This window comes from Myotis nattereri (genome assembly GCF_964212035.1).
Source record: "Myotis nattereri genome assembly, chromosome: 2".
In the NCBI taxonomy this organism is placed as follows: Eukaryota; Metazoa; Chordata; class Mammalia; order Chiroptera; family Vespertilionidae; genus Myotis; species Myotis nattereri.
The window spans coordinates 124,363,542-124,377,638 of record NC_138076.1 but is presented as its reverse complement, the minus strand read 5'-3'; the positions used below and the strand labels follow the sequence as shown (position 1 = coordinate 124,377,638).

Genomic DNA, 14,097 nt, shown 5'->3' with positions numbered 1-14,097 from the left:
CTGTTACAAATATTAAATTAATTGAGGTAATATATGTCAAATGCCTGACATATCAAAGACATTCAAAATATCAGTCTCTAGCTGCTTGCACAGGTGACACTAGTACACAGGAAGACATGCATCCTTCAGAGTTCTGCTTAAGCATCACCTTGTTTTGACGCCTCTCTTGTCCCTTTTTAATTGCTCTGGCAGTATAATTCTACCTCCCCCTTATTTTCACTCTGGCATATGCCACATTGTAACTCTAGGACAGACCATCAGCCAAACCATCTCCTAAGTAGTTTTCCTGCTTTCCAGATGTGTCCCACTTCCACTTCATTCTTTATGGTGTTGAGTAATTTTTCTACAACCCAAGTCAGTCAATACCATTTCTCAGCTTAAAATTCCTCATCAGTTCCTATGACTCTTCAGCTAAAGTCCAAATTCCAATCGTGGCTTATTATGTCCTATATAATCAGAACCCACTTTCCTCTCTATATTCATCTCTCTACAATCCCTTTCCAAACCTCATCACATCATACTCTCAGCTCCAGCCAGTCTGAACTTGCCAGCTCTTCCTGAATCAGGCTCTAATTAGCACAGCCGTCACTTTCCCTGGATAGCTTTCCAAACCTTCAAGTCTGGGTTAGGCACCACTCTCCATGCCCTCTGGCCTTTTTTGTTTTAAAATATGTTTTTGTGTGTTTTTTAATCCTCATCCGAGGATATTTTTCCATTGATTTTTATAGAGAGTGGAAGAGAGGGAAAGACAGAGAGAAATATCGATGTGAGAGAAACACATCGATTGGTTGCCTCCTGCACATGCCCTAACAAGGGCCTGAGCCAGGGAGGAGCCTGCAACCGATGTACCCTGGGAATCGAACCCAGGACCCTTTGGCCCACAGGCCAACGTTCTATCCACTGGCCAAACTGGCTAGAGCTAATATGTTTTTTATTAATTTTTTTTCTTTTTTTTTTTTTTTAGAAAGAGAGACGAAAGGAGATAGAGAGATAGAAACATCGATGAGAGAAAAACATTATCCATCAGCTGCCTCCTGCACGCTCCCTACTGGGGATCAAGCCCACAATCCAGGCATGTGCCCTGACTAGAATCGAACCGGTGACCTCTTGGTTCATGGTGCTCGACCATTCAGCTACACCGGCCGGGCACTCTTGGCTTTTTAAGCGCATGAAATCTCAATCAGAATAAATGCTCCATGAGGGCAGGAACCTTTTTTACTACTGTATCCTAATTAGTAAGACAATGCCTGATATATAGTATGTACTCAATACATAGTTTCTAAATGAATGAATGTATGAATTTGTTTGAATGTACATCCATTCTACCATTCTGTGGTACAATCTTCTGATTCACATAGCCCAGGATCTAGCAATAACTACCTATTACAAAGTAGGCACCCAATAAATATTTATTCATTATTGGGCTTCAGTCTTCTTATCTGAAAAGGAGACAATTCCTTCTCCTATAAAATTATTGTTCTAAGAAGGAAAGCTGACTAAAAAGCATGTCTAAAATGTACAGGAATATCCATGAATATCCATTTCAACTGGCAGAAAGTAGGCTCTAATGAAAAAATGCATTTGTGTTTCCATTAAGCGGGCTATTTATCTTTCCCCTTATCACTAGATCAATATAAACTGTGAAACAGAGGTAGAATAGGGGTGCTGAGTGGCATCCATGTCAAAGGAAGAGGGCAGAAACTAAAAGTAAAATATAAAAATGAAATAGCCACATATAGTAGCTAATGCTGCTGACATTTCACATTTGATTTAATTAACTTATTTTTCTTAAAATATTAGGATAAATACTACTATTGTTGACAATGACCAATTCTCAGATCTCAAAGATGCCTAATGCTGTCACCTCTGTAAAGTCCTGAACCACATTGCAAGCAATTTTGAGTCATCCAAATTGTTAATCAACAAGAAAATAAAGTAAAAGATTATAAATGACTAAGACAATTATTTGCCTTAAAATCATGACTGATCCTCACCGTGTTTTTGGAGAATCTCCTGAAGATCTGGCTTAGAAGCAGTATCCAACGTGCTTTCCCCATCAACACTTCCTTCAGTATCTTCTTCTGTGGCAGAAGAGCCAACTGAGAGAACATGAAGTTTGGTTGCTGAATCTTGAGCATCTGGCTTCAGGAAAGCAGCTGGACCATCAATGCCTGGGGACAAAAAGAAGAGAGAAAGCATAACCCACTATTTAGCTGTGTGGGTTTGGAGTATGTGATCAGAATTAAGAACCACCAAAGCACTTCACTCTCCTCTTTCCTTAACATCCATGAGGACATTTGTTAACAGTAATCCAGGACTGGTGCTCATTTTATTAACATGCTCTGACTCTCACTAAAGTAAAATGTGCCTGATGTTGCCTTGAGTAACTTAAGAACGAGACTATGAAAACAAAGTAGGTCCTCCAAGGTTCAAATCCCATACAAACCAATAGTTTAAGGGGCTTGACTTAGAGGCTCTTAATCCCATTCATCCCTCGTCCTCTCATCATCTTAGAAGATCCTTGGAGTCCTGATAATTGGAAGAATGGATGCTCTCTACCTCCTCCTGGCTTCAAAGTTGACTGTGCCACAATGTAAAAATAAAGACTATAAGATCTTAAAATAGGCTATTCTGGACTAATTCATTTGACATCTAAAAATAACACTTCTAGGGTGGATATAAACTATATAATATCTCCTACTGATTAGACCAGTGATGGCGAACCTATGACACGCGTGTCAGAGGTGACACACGAACTCATTTTTTTGGTTGATTTTTCTTTGTTAAGTGGAATTTAAATATGTAAAATAAATATCAAAAATAAAAATCTTTGTTTTACTATGGTTGCAAATATCAAAAAATTTCTATATATGACACAGCACCAGAGGTAAGGTTTTTCAAAATGCTGACATGCCGAGCTCAAAAGGTTCGCCATCACTGGATTAGACCATTGCTTTTATTCTACCTAAAAGACCCAGAATTTGATTATAAAAATTTATGAAGGCCTGGCCAGTGTGGCACAGTGGTTGAGCATCAACCTATGAACTAAAAGATCACTGGTTTGATTCCCAGTCAGGACACAGAACTCCAGTAGGGGGCATGCAGGAAGCAACCAACCAATATTCCTCTCTTATCTCATCGATCTTTGTATCTTTCTATCCCTTTCCCTTCCTCTCTCTCTAAAATCAATAAAAACATATTTTTTAAAAATTTATGAAGATACCCTAGTGTCAATGCTAATGTTGTTTCTTTGATCCATCTAAGAATCTTCCTGCCTTCTTCTGGGTTTGTAAAAACTGTGCCCCAGAGGTAAGAGAGGCTGCCTAAATACACACCATGTAGGATGACATTGTTGTGAGGGGTATGAGGTTCCACCAAAGGAGTATGCTCCTCACTACCTCTTGGCTTTGACCGACGTAGCTTGGCTTCTGGATTTGGCTGCACCATGAGTGGCTCCAGGCGCTTTTTCCTCTGCTTCTTCTCCAGCAGTGCTCTCTAGGAAAAAATTTGATATTATACCCAGGAGAGTTATGACAAGGCCCACCCACTTTGAACATTTACAGTGTTTCACTGATCTTCACACAAAATCCTTGTGAATTAATTTTCCCACTTAAGAGGGGCAACAGCTCATTCATTTAATAACTATTTATTGAACACCTATAAATATAGATTTAAATGATACAAATGCATTCCTAGCCAAACTGAAGATCATGATACAAGTCTATTTAAAATATATAGTAATTATCATATTGTTATCAACACGTGGTCACAAGTTTAAACGATATAAACACATATGCATAAATAAAAGATAAAGGAATACAAAGAAACATAGTCTTGGGGTAGTAAACTATAAATTATTTTCCTTTTTCTATATTTTTAATTTTTCTTACTTTTGTGATCAAAAAAAAATTTTATTATTGTCTAAACCCCAAATTATTTTCATGTTTTAATTAGCAAAAAAACAATGTTTGCTTTCTTATTCATCTGTACTAATAAAAGGGTAATATGCTAATTAGACTGGGAGACCTTGTGGACATCCTTCTGGACAAAGCTATAGTGGTAGGGCCAAGGCAGAGGTGGTTAGGGGTGATCAGGCCAGCAGGCAAAGTGGTTAGGGGCGAACAGGCAGGCAGGCAAGTAAGCAGTTAGAAGCCAGCGGTCGGACATCCCCCGAGGGGTCCCAGATTGGAGAGGGTGCAGGCCGGCTGAGGGACATCCCTCTGTGCATGAATTTCATGCACTGGGACACTAGTCTATCTATATAAAACCCTAATATGCAAATCATTCGAACAGCAGAACGACCAGAGGAATAACCAGTTGCTATGACATGCACTGACCACTAGGGGGCAGAAGTTCAACACAGGAGCTGCCCCCAGCCATCAGGCCCTGACCAAAGGTGGTAGCAGGGGGCAGGGCCACTGAGCAGGTGGCGCCAGTCCATCCAAGGTGGGTGCGAGCAGGGATCCCCAGATCACCCTGCCAGTCACCCCGCAGAGGGAGGCGATGGCAAGGGACAGGAACAGCGAGTGGGCAGCACCAGGCTAAGGTGGGTGCAAGCAGGGACCCTGATCACCCCACCAGTCACCCCACAGATCGGCCCTGATCACCAGCCAGGCCTAGGGACCCTACCCGTGCACAAATTTTGTGCACCAGGCCTCTAGTTTTTACATATTAGGGCCAAAGGATAACAGTTGGAACATTCCAAATAGAAAGCAATCAACTCTATGAACAAAAACAAAATATGGAACATGGTAGCAAGAAGTCAGAAAAAAAGCATGCGAGACCATGAGAAAAATCCAACAAGATGGAATTGGAGGTACTAGACCCACACTATTTTTAAGCTTTGGCAAATAAGAGCATATAATATTTAGAAATTATTATGAATCTGGGATAGCTCAGAATAGGAAAGTACCAAGTCCCAAACTAAAAAATTAAGCCATTATTTAAAAAAATATATATCTTATAACCTACTTTATTGTTTCTTAGGCAAAAAGCTATCTATTTACTTTTTTTTTTCATTAACATTGCTTTTAAAAAGTGCCACTAACAAGAAGAGTTATTCTAAGGGGTGAGACTATGGGCAGGAAAGGAAATGTGCTTTTCCTGAACTGGCCTAATGAAAGCTTGCAGATAAACTCAGAAGATACAGAAAAACAGACTACTCTTTTTTACCCAACTTTGTTTACAGTAGGTCCTCAAATAACATTGTTTCGTGATAATGTGGAAGGGATGCATAGGAACTTAACTCTTGTTTATATCAATTAGCCTATGGTAAAACTGGTTTCATTATACATGATTTCCCTTAAAGTTGCAGAACCTATCGAGGACATTAAGTGAGGACCTACTGTATAAGGAAAAGACTGGAAACCTAAGATAATGTGCCAAAAAATGGACTAGCCATGAAGAATGAATGGAGAACTTAGAGCAAGTTGTGAAGGAATATATTTTGAGACTCATGAATTCATGTGAATAGATAAACTTTAATGTACCAGGAACACTAAATACATATGAGACTATAATGAGTTCCTCCTCATAGAACTTGCTGGTAAGGTTCTTCTAGCAAATAAATCTTGTATAATGGATAAGAAGTAACCTGCCTGCACATATGGTAAATATGAAGTATAAAGACATGAGAAACTGCCCTAGCTGGTTTGGCACAGTGGATAGAACATCAGCCTGCGGACTGAAGAGTCCCAGGTTTGATTCCAGTCAAAGGCACATGGCCAGGTTGCGGGCTCAACCTACAGTAGGGGGTGTGCAGGAAGCAGCCAATCAATGATCCTCTCTCATCATTGATGTTTCTATCTCTTTCCTTTCCCTTCCTTTCTGAAATCAATAAAATAATAATAATAAAGACATGAAACTACCACATGTGGCCACTGCTATTTAGTGTCATATAGTCTCCTAACTGTGAAAGAGTTGATGAAACAAAAACACAAGCTATAGCTAGTCCATTTTATTAATATATTTAAAGAAAAAAATGTTCTATAGAAAAAGAGTATCCTGTTTGTGGTCTAGAAAAGGGGAACCAAGGAGCTAGAATTTCTCAGAGTGCAGCCAGCCTGTCCAAGAAAGAGAAATACTAAATCTGGTAGACAAGAGTATTCTCTTTACGGAAGAGCTTACTCATTTTAAGCACAAGAAACTATAAAAGACGTCATGGCTTAATTAACTATCCCTCAGCACAATCTAATTTCATTTCCTCTGACTCCTTGCTTACCAATCAGCCTTCTAATTTTCAATTTAACTTCTTAGGCATCATATTCCCAAGAATAAAGAATCATGCGCAGAACTGAATGTACACTGGAAGAGTCAGAGTTCTCATTGTAAATTAATGAATTGATATCTGGTTTCAAAACTGATTGTTGTGAGTTTGACAGGTATGTTTGTGGTCTAGAAAAGGGGAGCCAAAGAGCTAGGTGTCACATGGTACATCTCGGTTCACTAACAAAACCACATTCTTAGACCTGTACACGGCCAACTAAATTCGTGGTCATGATGATCCTGTCGAGGTATCTGGTGAAGCCTTCCTCTACCAAATTTAAACTTACTTATATCAACAACTTAAAAAATAAAAATAAAAAAACAGCTCAGCCCAGCCTTCATAGCTCAGTGGTTGAGCGTTAACCTACAAACCAGGAGGTCACGGTTCAATTCCTGGTCAGGGCATATGCTTAGGTTGCAGGTTGGATCCCCATCGTGGAGCATGCAGGAGGAAGCTGATCAATGATTCTCTCTCATCATTGATGTTTCTATCTTTCTCTCCCTTTCCCTTTTTCTCTGAAATCAATAAAAATACATTTTTAGGATTAAAAATGGCGGCAGAATAGGAGGATGCTGCACGAACATGCTCCCATGAGCATGTTCAGAAAGGCTTCCTGAATAATCAATGGAAAACTCACAGGAGAGAACCCTGATACCCAAGGACTGAAGGTGGAGACTGCATAGAGACTGGTAGGAGTGGTGGAGGCACGAAAGGGCTAGCTGGGCACCCACAGATGGCAACTGAAGTCCCAGAGAGAGACCTCAGCTGTGGAGGGAGGTGGGGGTGCCACTGAGAACTCTGGGATCTAATTCCAAAGCTGGGTTCCCCAGCAGAGAGCACCAAACTGAGGAGGTTACCCACATAACATCTAGCTGTGAAAAGCAGTGAGTTACTGTCTGCCAGGGAATGCCAGCTGCAAGTTCTGGCACCCTCTTAAAGGGCCAACACAAAAAATTCCCTGTGGAGCCACTCACCTTGTGCTCTGGCAGAGGGAGGGTGAAGTGGACTGGAGCTATGAGAGTAGAACCTAGGACTGGGGACTCAGGGGACAGAGCTCAGAAGGCAGACACCCAAGTTTCCTGGGCTGAGTCATTCCCTCACACAGCGGAGGACATCTTTCCCACAAAGACATTTGCCTTGCCTGGGGGGAAGACAGTGGACACACCCCATTGGAAAACACCTTGCCCTGAGGCCACTTGAGAGATTAAAAGTAACAATTAGCCTCCAGGCAGAAGCAACTGCCCCACCCTGTTGAAAAAACTCTCACCACACCTGAGGACGATTGCCTGGGGGCAAATCAAGTCAGAATCCTAGTAGTCTGTAGATCAGTGGTTCTCAACCTTGACTGCACATTAGAATCACCTGGGAATCTTTTCAAAATCCTGATTTCTGGGCCTCATCCTCCAGAAATTCTGTTTCTTTGTTAATAATGTTGTGGCCTCACCCCTTAACAAAGAAACAGAATTTCCAGAGGATGAGACCCAGAAATCAGGATTTTGAAAAGATTCCCAGGTGATTCTAACGTGCAGCCAAGATTGAGAACGACTGCTGTAGAGAGGCAGTCTCTGGAGGCTTTGAGTCTTTGCCTGATCCAATTAGTCAGAAACAGCCTTCAACACTGTCCTGCACTAGAGATTGAGAGGTGTAGAAGATCTATATAATACAGAGTCACAAACCCATACAGACAGCCAACTGTCCAACTTTATTTCTCATCTTGAACTCACCTCTGCTCTAGGTCTGATCCTATTTCTATTCTCTCACCAACAACAAATGCACATGAGAAAGCAGTCAGATGACACAGAAATGTCTCCTGAGACTACTGCTCAACTGTTGAGAAATATTCATATCTTAGCAACCAAGCCTAGAATGCCCAACTGTAACTGACCAATCAGCTCATATCTAAAGAACCTAAGGTGGAATGGAAAGCCCCTCCCCCCCAATTTTGACTCCTGAGAGAAATGGCACAAAGCAGTTACTCCATAAATATCTGTTGAGAGAAAAAATGAGTAAATGAACTATTTTTATCTTACTTTGAATCAAAATTCTGCACAAGGATATATATATAAATATATGTTCATGATGACATTATCAATAAGTAAACTTTAAAATACTCTTGACATTTCACAGTATAGAGATATATTACAGTTCAAATACATGATGCAATTCATTAAAATAATTTTTAAATACTAACATAAGGAAATGTTTATACTACATTAAGTTTTAAAGAAGAGGTTTCATGCCCTGGCTGATGTGGCTCAGTTGCTTGAGTGTTGTCCCAGGCACTGAAAGGTCCTTGGTTTGATTCCCAGTCACGGCACATGGTCAGGTTGTGGGCTTGATCCCCAGTCCTTAGGTGGAGTTAAATGTTAAGGGATAAGGCTAAAAATAGGGTCAAGGTAACCCAGGACAGGAGAAAAGAATGGGTGACTGGGTTATTAACTTTGGCTTTTCAATTGGAATTGCGTGCTGGGAGTCTGAACAAAACATTTTGCTGGATAAATGAGAGCCTGAACTCGCTTGGCTCCAAAGATAAGGGGCACTTTCTCCCTTCAGTAAGAATAGCGGTATTCTTAGGTGACTAAGAATCCATGTGCAGGTGTCAAAGGGTATCACTCACAATGTGCAGAAGCCCCATAAGGAATTCCAAATCAACTGTAATGTCTAGGGAGGGGCATATAAAGGTTACCCAGAGCTCCGAGTCCTCATGGTTGTAATAGACAGCTAGGGACAGAAACCGATACACACAAAAGAGTTGAGGGTTGAGATGAGGGGGGCGGGGGATAGAGGAGAGTGGCAGCACCTTAAAGCTGATAGCATACTTCAACCCACTACACAGTATCTCTAGAAATTTTGTTCAGACTCTTCAGACCTCAAAATAAAACTAAAATTTAAAAAAACCAACAACTATAGATTCAAACTGTGAACTTCAGGGCACTGCTACTATATTACAGAACTGAATATATCCTACTATTGTCCAAATTTGTAAATAAGAAAAATCATAAAATATCTACTATGAAAATAAACAGAAACTTCATTCAAATGAAGTCAGGAGGGTAGAAGAGAGTTCTCACACATGTCACTCAATACAAACTGTTGACCCCAACAGGAAGAGACAGTAGGTACCTTGCATCTCTGACAGGAGGTGATAATACTAGTACTTTACTACCTCATCAGAAAGAGTCCTCCTTGCCCAGTAACAGCTCAGCTAATGGGAGACTGTCATAACTCAGCCAATGGAAAATCACTACATCTGAAACTTTCAGTCCTCCAACACGCTTCACTTACGACAGTGCCTCCCAAGTCCATAAAAAAGTGGTTCTCACCTTTGTTTTTCTGGACTTGCCCATAGTTTGCCATTAGACTGAATGTCCCAAACCACAATTCCTTGCTATTCCTGAATAAACCCATTTTGCTGGAGAAATATCTGGCTATTTATTTAAATTCAACATTATGTATGGGCAAACTGATATTTGGTAAAAACTGTCACCTGATGTAGCACTCTAATCACCCTCACATGGTTTGGATGAGGGATAAGAGAGGTGCTAATTGAGTTTTTTAAAAATATATATTTTTATTGATTTCAGAGAGGAAGGGAGAGGAAGAGAGAGATAGAAACATCAACGATGAGAGAGAATCATTGATCGGCTGCCTCCTGCATGCCCCCTACTGGGGATCAAGCCCACAACCCAGGCATGTGCCCTGGCCAGAAATTGAACCATGACCTCCTGGTTCATAGGTTGATACTCAACCATTGAGCCACCCTAGCCAGGCTAAAATTTTTTGTATTTATTGATTTTAGAGAGGGAGGATGGGAGAAACATTGCTTTGTTGTTCAATTATTTATGCATTCATGGTTTGATTCTTTTATGTGTCCTGACCAAGGATCAAACCTGCAACCTTGGTATATTGGGAAGATGCTCTAACCAACTGAGCCACCCAGCCAGGACTCATTTATGTTTTATCTTCCCTAAAAAGCTAAGAGTGCTTTAAAGGCTGCATACACAAAGGACTCCTTACAAACTTAGGGGAAGGTCAGGCGAATCAGGAAGAGAACCCAAGGTTTGATGCTCTATGTGCAATTAAAATATGTTGCCTTCAGGATTTAAGTGCTACATAACCTTTAAATTTCCCAGTTCCTTTGGAAACTGAAAAATAACTCAAAGGATCCATCTTCTCCAGAATCTGGTGGTATGCTAGATTTTTCTGGGGGCAAGATATTGAATAGTGATTCCAAAATAAATGAGGAAATAAAGGAGATTAGATGGGAAATGGGGGTAATTTCCATCAAAGGTCTTAATCCAATCCTATATAATAAAAGGCTAATATGCAAATTGTCCCCTGGAGAGTTCGGCCAACCGGGAGTTTGACTACTTGCCATGACGTGCGCTGACCACCAGGGGGTGGCACAGAATGAAGGCAGGCCCAGGCCTGATCACTGGCCAGGCCTAGGAACCCTACCCGTGCACGAATTTTGTGCACTGGGCCTCTAGTTCAGGCAAGCCTCACATTAATGATAGCTTAACTTCACTCACTGATTCTCAGTTTTCCAAGGACTCCCTAGAGATGATAGGCTGGTTACATTATGACACTCTTGAATAGACTGGCTGACTACAAGGTACAACCAACGAGTTCAGAATGGTTGCCTGATATCTATCAGTTTGGCTAAAAATAACTAGCTTTCCTGGCATACAAAGTGAGATCATAGAATGATAAAACTAAAAGTTTTAAATCAGTCTTCTTAAAATACCAGTTCAATGCACTGATGACTGCCTCTCTTAGAAGGGTGTTAACAAATAGATAGGCAACCTGACCTAAAGAGACTATATTATATTTTAATTAATTGTACACCAGATGGCACAAATATTTCCTACCTAATGCGTACTCATGACTCAGTAACATCACTGAGTCTGAAAATCTTTATATTCTACTAGAGGCCCAGTGCATGAAATTCATGCACTGGGAGGGGGGGGGTGTCCCTCAGCCCAGCCTGCCCCCTCTCACAGTCCGAGAGCCCTCAGGGGATGTCCAACTGACAGAGGGGATGTCCTCTGTGGGAGGTGACCAGGCTGACAGGGGAAGGCGCCACCTCCATCACCCCACTGCTGCTGCTGCTGCTGGCTGCCGCTGCTGCTGGCCACTGCTGCTGCTGGCTGCTGCTGCTGCTGGCTGCCGCAGCCACCAAAGTGTTTTCATCAACACAGACTCCAGTCCCTTCACCACGAAAAAAATGACAACTTTCTGTAGGCATTTTCAAGATGTCTCTTTCATAGGATATGACCTTTCTTTTCTTTTCTTTCTTTCTTTCCTTTTCTTTTTTCTTTTCTTCTTCCTTTTTCTTTCTTTCTTCCTTTTCTTTCTTCCTTCCTTCCTTCCTTCCTTCCTTCCTTCCTTCCTTCCTTCTTTCTTTCTTTCTTTCTTTCCTCTTTCTTTCTCTCTCTCTCCCTCCCTCCCTCCCTTCTTTCCTTCCTTCCTTCCTTTTTTATTCTCACCTGAGGATATTTTTCCATTGATTTTTAGAGAGCATGGAAGAGAGAGGGAAAGACAGAGAGAAACATCAATGTGAGAGGGACACTTTGATTGGTTGTCTCCTGCATGAGCCCTGACCTGGGCCCCGGCCAGGGAGGAGCCTGCAACCTAGGTGCATACCCTTGATCAGAATCGAACCCAGATCCTGCGATCCGCAGGCCAAGGCTCTATCCACTGAGCCAAACTGGCTAGGGCAGGATATGACATTTCTTAGCCCCTCCAGCAGCAGACCTTTGTTTTTTCTTCCAGGAGTGAGGTGGAAAAACCCTGGATCACCTTCTTGGATTCTTATTACCCAAGTTACCAAGAACACTACAAGTGGCGTACTGGGACCTTAGCCAATGAGTGGTCAGAAAAGGTGTTTCCTCTGCAGCTCACGTGCAGAGGTGGGACTGCTGGTGCATGGCTGCTGGCAGGCCCCCCCCCACCCCCCACCCCCATCTCCACTCTCCAGGCCTGCTCAAAGCCGCTACGGCCGGCACTGGCAGGCCCCCACAGTCTCCGCTCTCTGGGTTTGCTCAAAACTGCCGCAGCCGGAGCTGGCAGGCCCCTCCTGTCTCTCCACTCCGAGCCTGCTCAAGCCATCGCAGCATCCGTGGCTTGCCTCACCTCACACGCAGTCCCCTCCCGCCCACCTGCACATGCAGCCTCCTCCTGAACGGTCGTGACGTTACGGTATCCCGGACAATTTGCATATTACCTATTTATTTATATATATCCAGCTAAGGTATCCACATACCCTGAAAATATGAGCACCATACTGAAACTAGTAAAAATAAAAGCAAAATATACTTCATGGGAAAGATAGCTTTTCAATAAATGTGGTGGGGCAACTGGATATCTACATGCGAAAGAATGAAGCTGGACTCTCACCTCACATCATACATAAAAATACACTCAAAACATCAGAGAAAGTACAAAACTCTTTGAAGAAAACCAAGTAGCAAGTCTTTGCAGCCTTGGGTAGACAATGGTTTCTTAGACATGATACTAAAAGTGCATACAACAATAGAACTGTAGAAAATATCTACAAGTAATATTTCTGATAAGAAACTTAAGTTTATACTATATAAAGAACTCTTACAACTCAACAACAAAAAGACAATAACCCAATTTTAAAATGGGCAAAGGACCATACCTGGTTTGGCTCATTGAATAGAGCATCCACCACAAATTGAAGAGTCCCAGGTTTGATTCCTGTCAAGGGCACGTGCCTCAGTTGCAGGCCCCAGTTGGTGGAGGAGGCAACCAATCAATGTGTCTCTCTCACATCGATGTCTCCTCTCTCTGTCTCTCCCCCTCCATTCCCCTCTCTCTAAAAAACAAATGGAAAAATATCCTTGGGTGAGGATTAACAACAAAAATGGGCAAAGGATTTGGATAGACATTTCTCCTAGGAAGACACACAAATGGCCACTAAGTACTTTAAAAATGCTCAACCATCATTAGTCATTAGGGAAACGCAAATCAAGAATTTATAATATCAGCCGAAACTGGTTTGGCTCAGTGGATAGAGCGTCGGCCTGCAGACTGAAAGGTCCCAGGTTCGATTCCGGTCAAGGGCATGTACCTGGGTTGCAGGCATATCCCCAGTAGGAGAGGTGCAGGAGGCAGCTGATCGATGATTCTCTCATCATTGATGTTTCTAACTCACTATCCCTCACCCTTCCTCTCTATAAAAAATCAATAAAAAATATTAAAAAAAAGAATATATAATATCAATTCATGCCCACGAAAATAGCTCTATAATCAGAAGACTGGGGCCCAACTTTGAGGATCTTACCTAAAATTACACAGCTATTAATGGCAGATCTGAAAGCACTAGAATTGCCCTAGCCGGTTTGCCTCAGTGGATAGAGTGTTGGCCTGCAGACTGAAGGGTCCCCGGTTTGATTCTAGTCAAGGGTACATGCCTGGGTTGCAGGCTCAGTCCCCAATGGAGGCATGCAGGAGGCCAATCAGTGATTCTCTCTCATCATTGATGTTTCTCTCTCTCTCTCCCTCTACCTTCCTCTCTGAAATCAATAAAAAAAAAATTAAAAATAAATAAGTAAATAAAAGCACTAGAATTGCCCTAGCTGGTTTGGCTCAGCGGATAGAGTGTTGGCCCGCAGACTGAAGGGTCTCAGGTTCGATTCTAGTCAAGGGCACATACCTCGGTTGCAGGCTCAATCCCTGTGCAGGAGGCAACCAATCGATATATCTCTCTCACACTGATGTTTCTCTGTCTCTCCCCCTCCAATCTCTCTAAAAATCAATGGAAAAATATACTCAGGTGAGAATTAACAAAAAAATAAAAATAAATA

The 14,097-nt window shown here is 41.8% G+C and overlaps 1 protein-coding gene across 1 annotated transcript in view; it reads right to left on the bottom strand.

Annotated features, from left to right (window-relative positions):
* The window catches only part of TULP3 (TUB like protein 3), a 90,209-nt gene that overhangs the window by 18,915 nt on the left and 57,197 nt on the right, over positions 1 to 14,097 (bottom strand). Inside the window, exons 3-4 of the mRNA XM_081082561.1 lie at positions 3,336 to 3,495; positions 1,995 to 2,171 (exon numbers count right to left, since the gene is read on the bottom strand). Of these exons, the coding sequence (XP_080938687.1) occupies positions 1,995 to 2,171; positions 3,336 to 3,495 (337 nt within the window). The remainder of the gene's footprint in view (positions 1 to 1,994; positions 2,172 to 3,335; positions 3,496 to 14,097) is intronic.